This window comes from Nyctereutes procyonoides, unplaced genomic scaffold (assembly GCF_905146905.1).
Source record: "Nyctereutes procyonoides isolate TBG_1078 unplaced genomic scaffold, NYPRO_anot_genome, whole genome shotgun sequence".
Classification (NCBI taxonomy): Eukaryota; Metazoa; Chordata; class Mammalia; order Carnivora; family Canidae; genus Nyctereutes; species Nyctereutes procyonoides.
Window position 1 is genome coordinate 23,121,205 of NW_026575034.1, and position 18,148 is coordinate 23,139,352.

The 18,148-nt window shown below is 34.8% G+C and overlaps 1 protein-coding gene across 1 annotated transcript; it reads left to right on the plus strand.

Annotated features, from left to right (window-relative positions):
- The first annotated feature begins 7,033 nt into the window (after positions 1-7,033).
- LOC129504993 (olfactory receptor 52E4-like) lies at positions 7,034-7,981 on the plus strand. The gene has a single exon (XM_055317916.1). It carries the CDS (start codon positions 7,034-7,036, stop codon positions 7,979-7,981), a length of 948 nt encoding a protein of 315 aa, XP_055173891.1.
- The last annotated feature ends 10,167 nt before the right edge of the window (positions 7,982-18,148 follow it).

Sequence of the window (18,148 nt, forward strand, 5' to 3'; positions counted from 1 at the left end):
GAACTAATTTTTGTGAATGGTTGTAATATCTGTGTCTAGAATTACTTTTGGCAGGAATTCAATTTACATTTAAGTTTATGTCACTAAATTTTGCTATGCTAACTACTATTGTACATAGTTTCTGCTTCTATTTATTTTATTTGTTTATTTTTTAAAGATTTTATTCTTTTTTTAATTTTTTTTATTGGAGTTCAATTTGCCAACATATAGCATAACACCCAGTGCTCATCCCACCAAGTGCCCCCCTCAGTGCCCATTACCCAGTCACCCCAACCCCCCACCCACCTCCCTTTCCACTACCCCTTGTTCGTTTCCCAGAGTTAGGTGTCTCTCATGTTTTGTCACCCTCACTGATATTTTCACTCATTTTATTCTTAAGTAATTTCTACACCCAACATGGGACCTGAACCCACAACCCCAACATCGATAGTCAGATACTCAACTGACTCAACTAGCCAGGCTCCCTTATTCCTTCTTTTAAAGTCATGTTTATTAAAATATAATTTATGAAGTGTAAATTCTATCCTTTTTAGTGGGTAGTTCTATGAGTTCTATTTATTTATTTTTATAGTAGTCTCCATGCCCAACATGGGGCTTCAGCTCATGACCCTGAGATCCAGAATCACATGCTCTACCAACTGAGCTAGCTAGTGCCCCTCTGCTTCTATTTGTATGCAAATTCTGAATCATTATATTACTTGTTTTACTTATATTACTTGTATTATACTACATTTCAGTTCAAAGTTATATGCATATTGAATATTCTTTAATAAAATGAGCCATTTTTTAAAAAATGTGTAGTCCATAAGAATTGCTCTCTTTTGAATTACTTGCAGATACCCTTTCACTAACTTTTCTGTTTGTTTGAATTGTTTTGTCTTCCATGATCCATATTTCTTTGTACATTGGGGAATTTACCATTTTTGTGCAAGGTATTTTTTCTTCAAATCTCATTTTTTAAAAATTGTGATTGTGTTTTTTTGCAATGATTGTTAAAAATAATTTCTTAATAGTGAGGTAATTCTGTATTTTCATTTGATAATTCCTGCTTTAATTTTTTTATAACTAGCTAGCATGATAAGAAGATAGGTGTGTATATATATATATATATATATATATATATATGTATGTATAAAGAGGAGAGAATATAGATTATGATATATGAAATTAAATTCTATAATATAATGTAAGATATTGTATATACTAAACCATTTTTTGTTGTTTTTTATACATTTAAGTTTTCAGTATAATTTAGCTGAACCTTATTTTTCATATATATTTTGGAGTATTTTTGCATATAAGTAACCTGTTTTACTGGCACCAGTAGTTGCATAAAATGGATTTACCCTACAGATTTAGAAAACTGTATTAGACATATAAAAAATTCCAATGTATATTGGGGTTTATCAATGGGGCTCTTTATATTTTATTATTGTTGGTAGCAGTGGTCCTATTTAAGAGAGCAAAGCCTATTTCAAGATAATAAGATATTTCTGTTTTCTTCTAAAAGCAATATTTTTTATTTTTTTATTTTTAAGATTTTATTTATTTATTCATGAGAGACACAGAGAGAGAGAGAGAGAGGCAGAGACACAGGAAGAGGGAGAAGCAGGCTCCATCCAGGGAGCCTGACGTGGGACTCGATCCCAGGTCTCCAGGATCATGCCCTGGGCCAAAGGTGGCACTAACCCATTGAGCCACCCGGGCTGCCCTAAAAGCAATATTTTCTAATTCACTAATTGTACAAACAATATAAAGTTGATTTTTTTGGGGGGAGGAGGGTGTAATATAGGGTGGACATACACATTTCCTTGATATGGCTACCTAATAATCTAATATTCTTTGTTAGAAACTCCCATTCTATCCACACATTGTTATAGATCATATGTGGGTTTCTTTTTTCCCTGTTTTTTCTTTGTTGAGGTACAATACAGATAACAAAAGATTTACCATCATAACCACTTTTAGGTGTATAGTTCAGTGGAATTAATACATTCACATTGTTTGCTGCTATCAACACCATCCATTCCATGCCTCTTCACCCTGTAAAACTGAAATTCTATGCCTATGAAATAGTAATTCTTCACTTCTTCCTTCACCCAACTCCTAGCAACAAACAAATATATTTTCTCTTATGTTCTCTGTGCCTTTGGTTTCTTATTTAGTAAATCATTGCTAAATTCAATGTCATAAGGCTTTTTCCTGATATTTTCTCCTAAGAGTTTAGGTCTTTGATCTATTTTGAATTAACTTTCATTTATGGTGTTAAGTAAGAATACAACTTCATTCTTTTGCATGTAGATATCCAATATTCCCAGCACCATTTGTTGAAAAGACTGTCCTTTCTTCATTGAATAATGTTAGCACTATTCTGTGGTAGTGAACAAATGTGAAACATATACTTTAGGGTTGTGAACTAATAGTAAATATACATATGTATATACCTGCCTCCTGTTTCCGACTCAGGGCTCCTAAAACTGTTGTAAATTTCTAAGTGATTTGAGCATTAGGAACATCTTTTATTCTAATGAGATGACTCAGTGTGAGCTCCTGGATGGGCACTGGTCACCAGAAAGACCAAACCATAATTAGAAGCTCGAAAGTTTCATCCCTAACCCCCTGCCATTTCTCCAGATAGAGGAAAGGGGCTGGAAATGGACTTAGTCGTTGATCATGCCTAAATGACAAAGTCTACATAAAAATCCCAATTGTATTGGGTTGAAGAGCTTCCGGGTTGGTGAAAACATCATCCACCTACCAGGAGGGTGATGCACTTCAACTGCACAGGGACAAAAGCTCTTATGTCAGGACCTTCCTTGACCTTGTCTTATTATCTCTTCATCTAGCTGTTCATCTCTATCCTTTATCATACCTTTTAAGAAACTAGTAAACGTAGGTAAGTGTTTCTCTGACTTCTGTGACCCACTCTAGCAAATTAATCAAAAGTGAGGAAGATAATATAGCAACCTCTGACTTAGAGCTGATAAATCAGAAGCACAGATGACAGCCTGGATTTGTGACTGGCATCTGAAGTGAGAGCAATGTTGTGAGACTGAGCCTTAACGTGTGGGGTCTGATGCTATCTCTAGGTGGATAGTGTCAGAATTGAGTTATATATAGGACACCCAAATGGTTGTGCAGAATTGCTAGGTGGGGGAAGCCACCCTCACGTCTGGTATCGGAAGTGTTGTAAGGTAGTGGTGTAAGAGTAAATGAGAAATACAAGAGAAAGGACTGAGTTTTTCCTAACACAAAGGTTAAATCCCATTTGTTCATAGTGTGTACTCCTTCTAATATGCTGCTGAAGTTAGTTTGCTGGTATATTAATAAGGATTTGTGCATCAATGTTCATAATGAATATCATCTATAGTTTTCTTTTATCTTCTGGAACACCACATATGACTTTGTTTTATCCTTATTCTGTTTCACTGATCTATTTTTCTATCCCTGAACTGATCCACACTGTCTTAATTATCTTAGCTTTTAATTGTTCTACTATCTTGTATTGAATGCCCTCTAGGAAACTCAAGGGGGGAAATCAAATCTTTTGCCTTTAGTGTGATGCTTATTCTAAGGTTACTTATTTATGTTTTGAATATATTTTCTTGGATAGAGGACATTTCATTCTATAGTCAATTTCTGGGCCATACTAAGACCTTTTATCTTTAGTAATGAATGGCTATTGAATTTTAATAAATGCTTTTTCTGCATATATTAATATAATCATATGTTTCCCTTTCTGTTATATGCATTAATATCAGGTTATCAAATATTAAGTCAAACTTGCATTTCTGGGGTAAATTTAATTGACAATATTTTGATTATCATTAATGTTGAGAAGTCTTCTGTGAAGAATAATTTATATTTACATGCTTATTTGGCTAATCTGTCTTTTTATTCTATCTGCTTTTAAGATCTCTAGGAGTTCAGAACTCTTGACTTTTTTATTTTTATTTATTTATTTATTTATTTATTTATTTATTATTATTTTTTTAATAATAAATTTATTTTTTATTGGTGTTCAATTTGCCAACATACAGAATAACACCCAGTGCTTCTTGACTTTTTTTAAGAAATTATTTATATTGAGATACAGTTGATGTATGACATTGTATAAGTTTAAGTTGTACTGTTGTTAATTTGGCACATTTATATATTTATATATTACGGTGGTAATCATACTACAATATGTTAGCATTAGCTAACATCTTTAATCATATCTTTTTTTTTAATATTTTTGTGTCTTAGTACCATTTCTTTTTTGAAGGTAGGAACACTTAAAATATAATCTCTTAGCTACTTTGAAGTTTATAATACAGCATCTTTGTCTATAATCATTATGCTATGCATTAGATCTCCAGACATATTACTGGTTGCAACTTTCCATTGACTTTTTGTTAATTTTTAGAAGCCTCACTCAAATCAAATTTAATTATCAACTGACATCATGTGATAGAGTAATTGTGAGAATAATTGTGTACTCCCTCTGGTATCATTTATACTTCTCTGAAGGTAAAGAAACATGTGTTGCAGGGTTTGAGCCCTGGGACTGCCCCAGTAGAGCTATAAAATCTGAAATTAGCCTTTCATATGGGAATAATTCAAATCTCTGAGTTCCTGGCTTTCACTCAATACAACACAATTAATCTGGAGGGATAGACAACTCATCTATGTTTACTCAAGCCTAAGAAGTGAGAGAGGCAGTTATGAGGAGATTGTAATGTATTAGTATGAGGAAGACCTTTCTGGAGCTGAAGAACAAATACTCAAAACGACTTTGGACTCCTGAGACTCAACTGGGCCAAAAATCAACTGAGAGCATGAAAACAGGGTGGTCCCTCTGAAGATAAGTTAGAAACTTCTCTGGATTGCCTCGTAGTTGACAGGTACATCAGTGAAGCCCCATCATAAAGAACTACCCACTTAGAAGGTTAGATGAAGATGCTCTTGAAGTTTTCCTCAACCATCCTTTAGAAATTCTGGTTCACAAGTCAACTGGTACCAACTTTGGAAAAGGAAGTGTAACCAGGTATATTCTCTGGGCTTAGGAATAATTTAGTAAGAAATAACATACTAACCATTAGTTTCAGTGGGAATTGATTTCACAGTGAACATCTGGCATTAACAGATATTGTAATAGAAAGTTTAGTATTATTTTATGGATTTTATATAAGCCATATTAGTCAATCTATAAACCATAGTTATAAAACAAAGAAATAAGAATTTATGTCTTTATTGTCTCTCTTTATGCTGTGAGGTTCATTTATGATAAAATTGGTGAAAACCTTTATCATGAGCTTTCCCTTTGTTTTTATTGCATATTGTACTGGAACAAAGGTGAAGTATTGTTTTTTTTTTTTTCTTTTATAAGACTTCATTTATTTATTCATGAGAGACACAGAGAGAGGCAGAGGGAGAAGCAGGCTTCCTGCGGGGAGTCCTATGTGGGACTCAATCCCAGGATCATGACCTGAGTCAAAGGCAGATGCTCAACCACTGAACCACACCCAGGCGCCCCAAGATGAAGTTTTGAAATGAAACTACAGTGTGTTTTCCTTGATAACATGCTAATTGTGTGACTTTGGAGGAATAGTTAGCTTATGTAAAGTATAAGTCTCTTCTTTCAGGGGGATCCCTGGGTGGCTCGGCGGTTTAGCGCCTGCCCTTGGCCCAGGGCACGATCCTGGAGTCCCGGGATCGTGTCCCGCGTCGGGCTCCCTGTATGGAGCCTGCTTCTCCCTCTGCCTGTGTCTCTGTCTCTCTCTCTCTATGTCTATCATGAATAAGTAAATAAAATCTTTAAAAAAAACGTTTCTTCTTTCATAAATTGAGAGTAATATCAGCATCACTAGACTTTATACAAATCAGGAATTGGAGCACTAGAAATGACATTTGCATTTTGTGTGGTAACATGTTATGGTACAAGAAGGTAGCCACTGTTACTACTTTCAAATGTTGATGTTGTTTGATTGATTTAGAGCTCATCAGTCCTTCTTTCCCAAGTGTATTCTGATTTCTTTGGTGTGGTAAGAAGCTCGTGTACCTTAGTTAGCACTTCAGTATAAATCTGATAAGGAGAAAGATTTAATAACTTAATGAATAATGTATGAAATTGTGTAATCACTATGTTGCCTACTTGAAACTAATAAAAAATTGTATATCAACTACACTTCAATAATACTAAAAAGAGGCTGTGTTCTTTAGTAACTTCCTCTCCCTGGGAATTGTTTTAAACAAATTTAATGGTCATCCTTTTGGGGAAATTATATATACATATTATATATGTATATAGTATATATAATTCATATATATGTGTAATATGAATTACCATGAAAACACGGACAATCTGTCTAAGTCACATTTCCCCAGGAATCCTAGAAAATCCAGAGAACGTACTTTTTTGGGTATGTCAATGACTTTGTTGCTGCTTTTAAAGCTATTATACATTTAAGTGCTCAGATGCTGGTTCTTTTATTGCCAAAAACTCCTCAGGGCAGCAAATTTCAAAAGTATTGTCATTCAAAGCATTGTTAAGTTTGGAAAGCTTATTATTCCTTCAGGTCTTGCTTTCAAAAATCTCTATTTAGAATTGACCTCAGGCAAAACGTTTCCAAGACCATAATTATTTTGGAGAGGTACTTTTCACTGAGGACAATGTTATAGGTTCCCTCCATTGGCTTGTTAATGTGAAGAATCTGATTTATTTATCAAAACTTTTGCTCAGCCTGGTATCACAGACAGAAAGAGAATACTTAACATTAAGCAGAGTACTGTAGAGCTTCTGAGCCTTAGAAGGCACTCTCTACTCTAGCTGGTTCTTAGTGAGATTAATAACTTGCAGTGAGTAATGCAATACTTGTAATTTCAGAGAAGCTCATCAAGGAGGACTAAAAATTTGAATAAATTTGCACAGTTGTATTTTTTCACTAAGTAATTCTACCGTATATTTATCCGAGCGTATGTGCATTTGACTACTCCAGGGACAAAGGAGGGAAAGAAAGCAAGAATATATCTTCAGGTAGCCAGAATCACCATGGTTGACTTTAACTCCACTACATTCACCAATCCTAGTACCTTCTTCCTGATGGGCATACCCGGTCTAGAAGACTTGCACATTTGGATATCCATCCCTTTTTGCTCAATGTATATTGTTGCTCTCCTAGGAAACATATTCATCCTTTTCATCATCAAAACTGAGACTGCCCTCCATGAACCCATGTTCTATTTTCTTTCCATGTTAGCCATTACAGACCTCACCTTGTCAACCTCCACTCTTCCCAAGATGTTGGGTATATTCTGGTTCAGTGATCATGAAATCAGCTTCCATGCCTGCCTCACTCAGATGTTTTTCATCCATGCTTTTTCTGGGGTGGAGTCAGGGCTTCTTGTGGCCATGGCACTTGACCGGTATGTGGCAATCTGCAACCCACTGAGACACTCATCCATTCTTACAAATTCTGTGGTGGCTCATGTTGGCATGGTGGCACTTCTACGTGGATTAGTACTAATGACACCACATCCCTTCCTGGTGAGGAGATGGCCATATTGTCAGTCCAATGTAGTTCCCCACACATACTGTGAGCACATGGCTGTGGTGAAATTGGCTTGTGCTGACATTTCCATCAATAGTCTTTATAGTTTGGCTGTCATCATCTTAATTGTTGGGACTGATGTGACATGTATCTCTCTGTCCTATGTACAAATACTTCGTACCGTATTTAATCTCCCTTCTAATGATGCCAGGTTGAAAACTCTCAGCACTTGTGGGTCTCATGTGTGTGTCATCCTCACCTTCTACATCCCTGCTCTTTTCTCCTTCCTCACCCACCGTTTTAGTAAGCATATACCACTGCACACCCACACCCTGCTGGCCAACATATACTTGTTGGTACCTCCTATGCTGAACCCTATCATCTATGGAGTAAGGACCAGACACATCCGAGAATGTGTTCTACAATTATTTATGACTAAAATCAACTGAGAATTCTGGGTCCTACTTTTCCACTTATTCTCATCTTCCTATAATTCTTTGGTACAAATTTTTTTTTTTTTTTTGGATTCTATTCTAGCTTCAGTAAGACCAAGTATTAGAAGCTTAATTCTTCCACTTACTATTCTGTAAGTGGAAGTTATAGTTAATATATAGAGAATGAATATGGATTGTAAAGTGAGTCATTCCCATTGCTAGTGCAAACATTGTGTATCTTTCAAACTTGTGGAAACTTTCAATCAGAACTCTTATTCCTGAAATGAGCAAATAAAATAAAATGATGACTGATTTTGCATTATCTATTCACTCCTTATCTAGCAAGCATCTGTAATGTGCCTAGCATTTATATGGGCATAGAAAACATGACAGTAAACAAAAGAAGCAGAATTACTTCCCTTAGTGGAATTTGTAACCAATAAAAAAAGGTGCTAAATGAAAGTAATTAATGTATACTCACTATCATATAGCCTTTTCTAATACTGTTTAATATCATAAATTTTAGTCAGTTTTTTTAGTCATATCCCACACTTTTTGATTGCTGATTTTCTCTTTGTATTATTGGATACTAAAATAAGAATCTGAAATTCTCCAAATACAATAGTACGTTTGACTATATGTTCTTTCATTCCATCAGTTTCTCTTCATGTAATTTGAAGCTCTACACTTAAGTGCGTATGCACTTAGTATGGTTATGTCTTCTTGGAGGATTCTTTTTTCTTTATATAATACCCGTCTTTATCTTTGACAATATTCCTTTTCTGAATTCTACTTTGTCTTATATTAATATAGCTGCTTCAGCCTCTTTTAAAAACTATCTGCATGGAATATATTTCCCATCTTTTTAACTTACATATGTATTTATATTTAAAGTATGTTTGTGTACACAAATATAGTTTGGATTTTGTTCTTTTATTTTATTTCTATCTCTATCTTAAATTGGTGTGTTTAGACCATTTTCATTTAATGTAACTAGTGATATGGTTGATTTAAGTTTACCATTTTGATGTGTATTTCCTGTTTTTTATTCATCTTCATCCCCTTCCCTCACTGCCTACTTTTGGATTTGAATAGTTTTAGTATTGAGTTTTAATGTATCTATTAGTTTTTGGCTATAATTATTATATTTTTTAGGGATTGCTCCAGAACATGGTTTTCCAGTTTGAGCATGATTACTATTTTCAGCCAGATAATACTTTGATATGAAGGTTGTCCTGTGTACTGCAGGATGTTTAGCAGTTTTTATGGTCTGTGGCTGCTAGATACTAGTAACAACCAATAGTGCCTCTGGAAATTGTCAAATGTATTATTGAGAGCAAAAATAACTGAAAACTACCCATCTACAGATTGCAGTATACATACCTAACCATTCACAATTGACTTCAAGTTAATATTTACCACTTCAAGTGAAATCTAAATGAACCCTACCGTTATAGGATCCTGTACTTCCTTACATGCTGCAGTTGTCATATATACTCCACATGCCTGAAAACCCCACAAGGGCTATTTAAAAGTTATCTTAAACAACTGAAGCAAGTGTGTTTCATGTTTAGCCAAATTATTATAAATTCTGTTGCTCTTCCTTTACTACTGGTCTAATTTTCTCACTTGTATAATTTCCTTTCAAATGGATCTCATTTTAGGTTTTCATTTTAAGAATGTTTGCTGGTGATGGATTCTCTCAGATTTCCCCCATCTAGCAAAGCCTTTATTTCATCTATATTCCTGAAATATATTTTCTCTGTATATAGAATTCTGGGGTAACTGATTTTTTAGAAAGTAAATTTCAGCATTTTAAAAATATCGTTCTACTGTTTTCTGACGTTTCAGCTTCTTTTGAGGAATTACAGTCATTCAAATTATTATTCATCTATATATAATATGACATATATTTCTGACTCTGCAATAAATTTTCATTATCTTTGGTTTTTATCAATTCCATGTTTTTTCTATATGTATGATTTTCATCAAATTTACTTGTTTTGGGAATCTTAAAATCTGTAAATTTATGTCTTTAACAAGTTTGAAAATGATTTCCCATTTTTTTGTTAAATATATTTCTTGTCCAATATTTTTTTCTTTTCCTTCTGGGTTCCCAGTGACATGAATATTAGAGATTTTTAAATGTGCTCCACATCCCTGATGCTCTGTTCATGATTTTATTTTTTTCTCTATTCTTCAGATTGAATCATTTTTTCCTAATCTGTTTTCAAGTTTATGCTTTCCTCATCTTCATTCTGCTTTTGGGTTCATCTGATGAATTTCAGATGTTAAGACTTTTACTTGTAAAATCATGGCTTTGTTCTTTTTTAATACTTTCTATTTTCTCTGCTGAGGACCTCTCTTTTACATATTTTAACAGTGTTTGCTTTTAAGTCAGAATTTAGAGTTGTAATAACTGCTTTAGAGTCTTTGTATAATAATTCCAACACTGAGTGATATTGAGATTGGGATCTGTGGATTATTCTTTTCCTTGATAGTCACATGTTTTCTGGTTTTTCATATGTTTAACAATTTTTGAAAAAATTTATTCTGGACATTTTGAATATGGATCTTTTAAAACTCTTTATAGGGAGTTGATTTTGTTTTCCTTCATTTTGTTTTGCTTTACCAGGAAATCAATTTGGTTATATTCAGGCTACAAGTCCACTTTGCCTCCTGTCGTGGTTCTAATAAGTGCCTTTTGTCTGTCCAATATTTGTGTTACTCATCCGGAGATTTGGAGATGGTTTATACTGTAGTTCAGTTCTCAGTGCCTTTGTGTGTTCTGTTGGGTCTGTCCTATGCATGTGCAGTTCAGGAGTAAGCTCATGGTTTGTGTCAGTTCATATACAGAATTTAAAGAGCTACTTATCCATTTCTCTTCTCTCCAGGATTCTTTTAATATTCTGCAGTTATAAAGGGACACCTCTCACATTTCCATGATCAAAAAGGCAGCATTTCTGAAAGAGTTGTAGCTGCATGTATCACCCTTCCATCAAAACACGTACTGCCCTTGGGGAAAGAAGAAAGGAAAGAAGGAAGGAAGAAATGAAAAAAGGAAGAAAGGAAGAGAGGGAGGGAAGAAGGAAGAAAGGAAGGAAGGAAGAGAGGGAGAGAAACAAAGAAAGAGATAGAAAGAAAGAAGAAAGGGAAGATAATGATAGGAATTTCACATACATTCTCCAGTATCAGCCTTCTCTTTTTTCTTTCCTTTCCCCTCTCTTCCTTCTCTCCTCCTTCTTTCCCTCCCTCCCTTCCTTTCCTCTGTCCCTCCCTCCTCTTTTTTTTGCTTTGCTTTTTTAAAGATTTTATTTTATTTATTCATGACACACACACACACACACACACAGAGAGAGGCAGAGACACAGGCACAGGAAGAAGCAGGCTCCATGCAGGGAGCCCAATGTGGGACTCAATCCCGGGACTCCAGGATCACCACCTGAGCCAAAGACAGACACTTAACCGCTGAGCCACCCAGGCATTCCTTTTCCTGCTTTCCTTATTTTTCTTTCCTTCCTTCCTTCCTTCCTTCCTTCCTTCCTTCCTTCCTTCCTTCTTACTGGCCAGAAAGGTAAACCTTTTCTTGGAGTTTCAGCTGATTGTACTTTTCTATGAAAAGGATACAACTTTCAGTTGGGCCTAGTAGAAAAACAAAGAATAAATCAGGAGGATCCTCCTCTTTCTCTTCAGCCCACAGACACCTTTCTCTTGATCCTCTGACCAGAAAACAATGAGGTTTATTTTGTAATTTTGTTCCCTGTAAAACCTGCTATGTCTCTGTGGGATGCTTGTTCTCTAATAAGTGGAGGAAACAAATATAGGGAAAATTTTCTTGAGAACCTATATGCTATAAGTCATTTCTTCAAAATTTGACTTCAATTTTAACTTGTTTGATCTGCTAACTTTATATAATTCTATGGTAACTGTTTTATAATTTGTCCAGATTTTAGTTTTAATCTGTTGGAGACGCTGGCTATGGTGGACTTGTTGCATTTTAGTAAAACTAGACTCTGTTTATAATATAAAGTTTTAAGTATAAATATAGTAGAACAATTGAAGAGAAATGCTGTGGAAAAAATAAAGAAAGGAGAATGAAGAGATGTTGTGTATGCAGTGGAAGATATATTTCTATTTAGGGTTGTCAGAAAAGTAGCATTTAATAGATGGTACATGAGAAAGTATTTGGAGACAACAGATTTAACAAGACAAACTCTAAGAGTACTTTAAGGAGAAGAAATAGACAAAAGCATTGCATTTTGCACTCTCCTTCAAATCTGAAAGAAATGAGAAAGCCAATATAGCTTCAGAGTAAAAGGAAAATGTAAAGGAGAGAATAGTAGAAGAAATAGTTCAAGGATATCTCAACCCCATATGTAGAACACCCAGGTAATGCTAATATATTTGGCTTATGTTATGAGTAAGAATGGCAGTCATTGGGGATATGTTTTAACAACCTTATTGATGTCTGACATATAGTAAATATAGTTAAAATATACAATTTAAGATATGTTGTCATATGTATTCAACTGTGAAAGAATTCCCAAGATAATAAACATATCTTTTATTACTTTAAATTTCCTCATGTGCCTATGAAATACATACTTATTGTCTTCTCCTGAAGTCCATTCTGTTTTCCCAAGTAATGACAGCCTGTGTCTATAGATTAGGTTGGGGCTTTTGTTTTAATTTTATATAGATGTAATTATACACCATGCCTCTTTTCTTCTGGTATATTCTTTTTTCACTAAACACATTATTTTAATATTTATCCACATGTGATATATATCATCAGCTTATTCCCTTATAACGTTAGGGTATAATATTTATGTAAATAAGCCTGAGTTTGTCCATAAAGTCATTATTGATAAATATGTGAGTTGATTCCAGCTTTTGGGTATTGTGAATGAAGTAGCTCTGAGTATTTGTGCATAAAACTTTCTGTGAATATATGCCTACAATTTTCATAGGTAAAATTATTTAGCGGTAATAAGCAATTACAACAATGTTGCAGGATACAAGGTTAATATGCAAAAGTCAGTTACTTTCCAGACTTCCAGGGAAGATGGTGGAGTAGGAGGACCCTAAGCTCACTCATCCAAGATTCAACTAGAAAACACTCACATCAGTGTAAATAAGCCATAAAATGACCTGAAAACTGGCAGAAGAAACTCCACAACTACACGTAGAGAAGAGGTTTAGACACACCTCAGAGGGTAGACAGTGTAGAAATGCAATCAGGAACTAAACAGACTTGTGGAACTGTCCACAACAAGGAGAGATGCTGTAGGCCTGGAGGAGAGGAAAGCAGACGGTCACACCAGGGAGCCCACATGGGGAAGATGAATCACCATAGGAGTACCAGAACACCAGCTTCTTAAAACTAGCAGGACTTAAACTATGAATTTTTTAAAAAAAATCAGTGTGCTAAGTTCTGGGAGAGCTTGGAGGATGAGAAGACACTGAGTCCTTGCCCTTAAAGAGACAGCATAACAAACAGCCCAAGGAGATACAGCATAGAAGCAACAGTTTGAAAGGTGCTTGGAGCATACAGGAGAGTTATTTACTAATCTCAGAATGTGTCCTGGAGGGACAGAAATCACTGGGGAAGTCCTCCAGGAACAGAGAAACTGCCAGAAGCCATTTCCCCTCTCAGGATAAACACATGGCAACCTGTGGACTCCTTACCTAACTTGCTAGCACTGCTATGTCCCCCCACTCCATGCTGTATTTCCACCCTCTGGACACCCTCCTCCAATCTGGGTGGTATAGCTGCCCCACTGTACTGTACTTGAACAGATCTTCCTTTTCCAATACTCTCTTGGCAAGAGGCTATAGAAAGGGATACCACAGGACAGGCAGTGCATGCAGCCACTACAGTGTCAGCACCAGTCCAAAGTCAGTCCTGTTCTGGAAAGTGGGAAAGATAACCATACGCACTAGTTAGATAGAAATCCAGCAGTGGGCTGGAAGAAGACAACTGATCTGACTTCAGGCCCCACCCACCAAAAAAAGGTTCTCAGGGGACAACACAAGGAAAGCACCCTTCAGTTTTGTGCAACTAGTCTGAGTCAACCAAGCCCAAGGTATCCTTATACTGGCCCAGTAACACCACAGGAACCAAACACTGCCCACAAAAGGCCATTGCAGATGACTGGACTAAAGGAAAAAGTGGCTCAGCCACAAGAGCAGGGCATACACATCACACATAAAAGATACCCTTGAAGTGCCAGGTTCCAGTGAACAGAGGCACTGCATGGTAGGGCACTACAGGACCTCTTCATCATAAGGCAATTACTTTCAAGTGCAGGAGATACAACTGTCTTTCCTAACACAGAGAAACAGACACTGAGTTAAACAAAATGAAGAGACATAGAAATGTATATCAAATGAAAGAACAGGACAAAATCACAGCAAGACACTTAAGCAAGATGTAGATAAGTAGTATACCTAATAGAAAATTAATTAATTAATTTTATTTATTTATTTTTTAAATGTTTCATTTATTTATTCATGAGAGACACAAAGAGAGAGGCAGAGACATGGGCAGAGGGAGACATAGGCAGAGTCCTGCAGAACTCAATCCCAGTATCTCAACCTGGGCCAAAGGCAGATGCTCAACCACTGAGCCACTCAGGTGCCCCTGATAAAGAATTTAAAGTCATGATCATAAAGATAGTGGACTTGAGAAAAGAATAGAGGACATCAGCGAAACCCTTAACAATGAGATAAAAAAAAAGAACCAATCAGAGATGAAGTATTCAAGAAGTGAAATTTAAAACTCACCAGATGGAATAAATAAACTAAACAAAGCAAGAACAAATCAGTGACTTGGATGACAGAGAAATGGAATTAATCAAGCTGAGCAGGTGAAAGGAAAAAAATTGCAAAAGGAGAAAAGACTTAGGGAATTCGGAGGCACTATAAAGCATAATAATATTTACATTATATGAATCCTAGAAGGAGAAGAGGAAGAAAAAAGGAATTGGAAAATTTATTTGAAGAAATAATAGCTGAACACGTCCTGAATCTGGGGAAGAAAACAGAAATCCATATCCAGGAGGCACAGAGATCACCAAATAAAATCAACCCAAAAAGGTCCACATCAAGACACATAGCAATTAAAGATGGCAAAAAGTAGTGACAAAGAGACAATTTAAAAAGCAGCAAAAGAAAAGAAAGCAGTTATATATAAGGGAAACCCCATTAGTCTCTTAGCTTATTTTTCAGCAGAAATTTTGCAGTCCAGAGAGAGTGGCATAATATATTCAAAGCGCTGAAAAGAAAAAAAAAATCTATGGCCAAGAATACTCTATCTCGCAAAGGTTTCATGCAGAATAGAATAAGAGATAATAGAGTTTCCCAGACAAACAAAAGTTAAAGGAATCCATGATCACTAAATGAGCCCTACAAGAAATGTTACAGGGGACTCTTTGAGTGGGAAAACTGTAAGTGAGAGTAAGGAAAGTAGGAAGCACAAAAGCAATAAAAATAAGTATATTCGTAAAAATCATTCAATGTATTCACAAAGTAAAAAGATATAAAGTATGACACTATATCCCTAAAATGTAGGGAGGAGAGGAATAAGAATGGGTTGAAACTAGAGCTACCATCAACTTAATATAGACTGCTATATACAGAAGATGTTATATACAAACCAAATGGTACCAACAAATAAAAAACCAATAATAGATAGACAAAAAATAAAGAGAAAGGAATCTAAACATATCACTAAAGAAAGCCAATTTATTGTGAGAGAAGACAGCAAGGGAAGAAAGGAACAGAGAAGAACTAAAAAAAAAAAAAAAAAAAAAACAAGAAAATAATATGTCAAATAAAAACACACCTATCAATAATTATTTTGAGTGTAAATGAGCTAAATACTCCAATTAAAGGACATAAGGTGGTGGAATGGATAAAAAAAAAGTCCAAAACCCATCGATATGCTACCTATAAGGGACTCATTTCAGACCTGAAGACACATGCAGATTGAAAGTGAAAGGATAGAAAAGCATTTATCATTCAAATGAATATGAAAATAAAAGCCAGAGCAGCAATAACTTATCTCAGAAAAAAAAAGAGACTCTAAAACAAAGATTGTAACAAGATACAAAGAGGGACACTATGCAATTATTCATGGGACTATCCAACAAGGAGATATAATAATTATAAATATTTAAGTACCAATATGGGAGCATTCAAATACTTAAAGAAGTTAAAAACAAAAAACAAAAACAAAAACAAAAAAAGGAGTTAAAAACAAATATAAGGTATATAATTGATAGCAACACAATAATAATAGGGCACTTTAACATCCCATATACATCCATGGACAGATCATCTAAACAGAAAACCAACAAGGAAACAGTGGTTTTGAATGTCACACTGAACCAGATAGATTTAGCAGATACATTCAAAATATCCCATGCTAAAATAACAGAATGCACATTCTTTTCAAGCACACATGGAATATTCTCCAGAATAGATTATATATTAGGCAACAGCACAAGCCTCAACAAATCTAAGAATATTGATCATACCATGCACCTTTTCTGAGCACAATGTTATGAAACTAGAATTCAACCACCAGAAAAAAATTTGGAAAGATCACAAATACATGGAGGTTAAACAACATGCTACTAAACAAAGAATGGGTGATTGAAGAAATCAAAGAGGAAATCAAAAAGTACATTGAAACAAACAAAAATGAAAACACAACTATCCAAAATCTTTGGGATTCAGCAAAAGCAGTTCTAAACGTGATGTTTAGAGCAATACAGGCCTACATCAAGAGGCAAGAAAAATCTTACATAAGAAATCTAACCTTACACCAGTAGGAGCTAGAAAAAGAAGAAAAAGTAAAACACAAAGCCAGCAAAAGGATGGAAATGATAAAGATTAGAGTAGAAATAAGTAACATAGAAACTAAAAACAAAACAAAATAAAACAATAGAACAGGTCAATGAAACCAGGAGTTATTTCTTTGAGAAGATCACCAAAATTTATAAATCTCTAGCCAGACTTATTTTTAGAAAGAGAGAGAAAAGAATCAAATAAACATTACAAATTAAAGAGGTGAAATAACAACCAACATTATAGAATACAAATGATTGTAAAAGAATATTATGAAAAACTATATGCCAACCAATTAGACAACCAAGAAGAAATTGATAAATTCCTAGAAATATATAACCTACAAAAACGGAAGTAGGAAGAAATAGAAAATTTGAATAGACTGATTACCAGTAACGAGCTTAAATAATAAAAAAAAAACATTCCCAACAAATAAAAGTCCAGGACCAAATGGCTTCTCAGGAAAATTCTCCTAATCACTTACAGAAAAATTAACACCTATTCTCAACTATTCCAAAAAATTCGAAGAACTTCTAAATTCAATCTATGAGGTTGATATCGCCATGATACCAGAATCAGATAAAGACATCACAAGAAAGATAACTACAGGCTAATATCTCTGATGAACATAGATGCAAAAATTCTCAATAAAATATTAGCAAACTGAAAGTAACAACATTATAAAAATAAATCATCCATCATGATCCAGTGGGATTTATCCCCAGGATGCAAGAATAGTTCAATGTTCACAAATCAATCAATGTGATATGTTACATCAATAAGAGAAAGGACAAAAACCATATGATCATTTCAGCAGATGCAGAAAAAGCTTTTGACGGAGTACAACATTCATTCACAATAAAAACCCTCAACAAAGTAAGTTTGGAGGGAACTTACCTCAACATAATAAAGGCCTTATATGGAAAACCCATATCCAGCATCATACTCAATAAGAGACTTCCCCCTAATATCAAGAACAAGGCAAGGATGTCCACTATCACCACTTTCATTCAATATAGTACTGGAAGTCCTGGCCACAACAATCAGATAACATAAAAGAATGAAAGACATCCAAATTGGTAATAAAGAACTCAATTTTTCACTATTTGAAGATGACATGATACTCTTAGAGGAAAATCTAAAGACTACACACACACACACACACACACACACACACACAATAATAACCTGCTAGAACTGATAAATGAATTCTAAAATTGCAGGTTAAAATATCAACGGACAGAAATCCATTCCATTTCTACAAGCCAAGAATGAAGCATCAGATAGAGAAATTAAGAATGCAATCCCATTTATAATTCCAACAAAAAT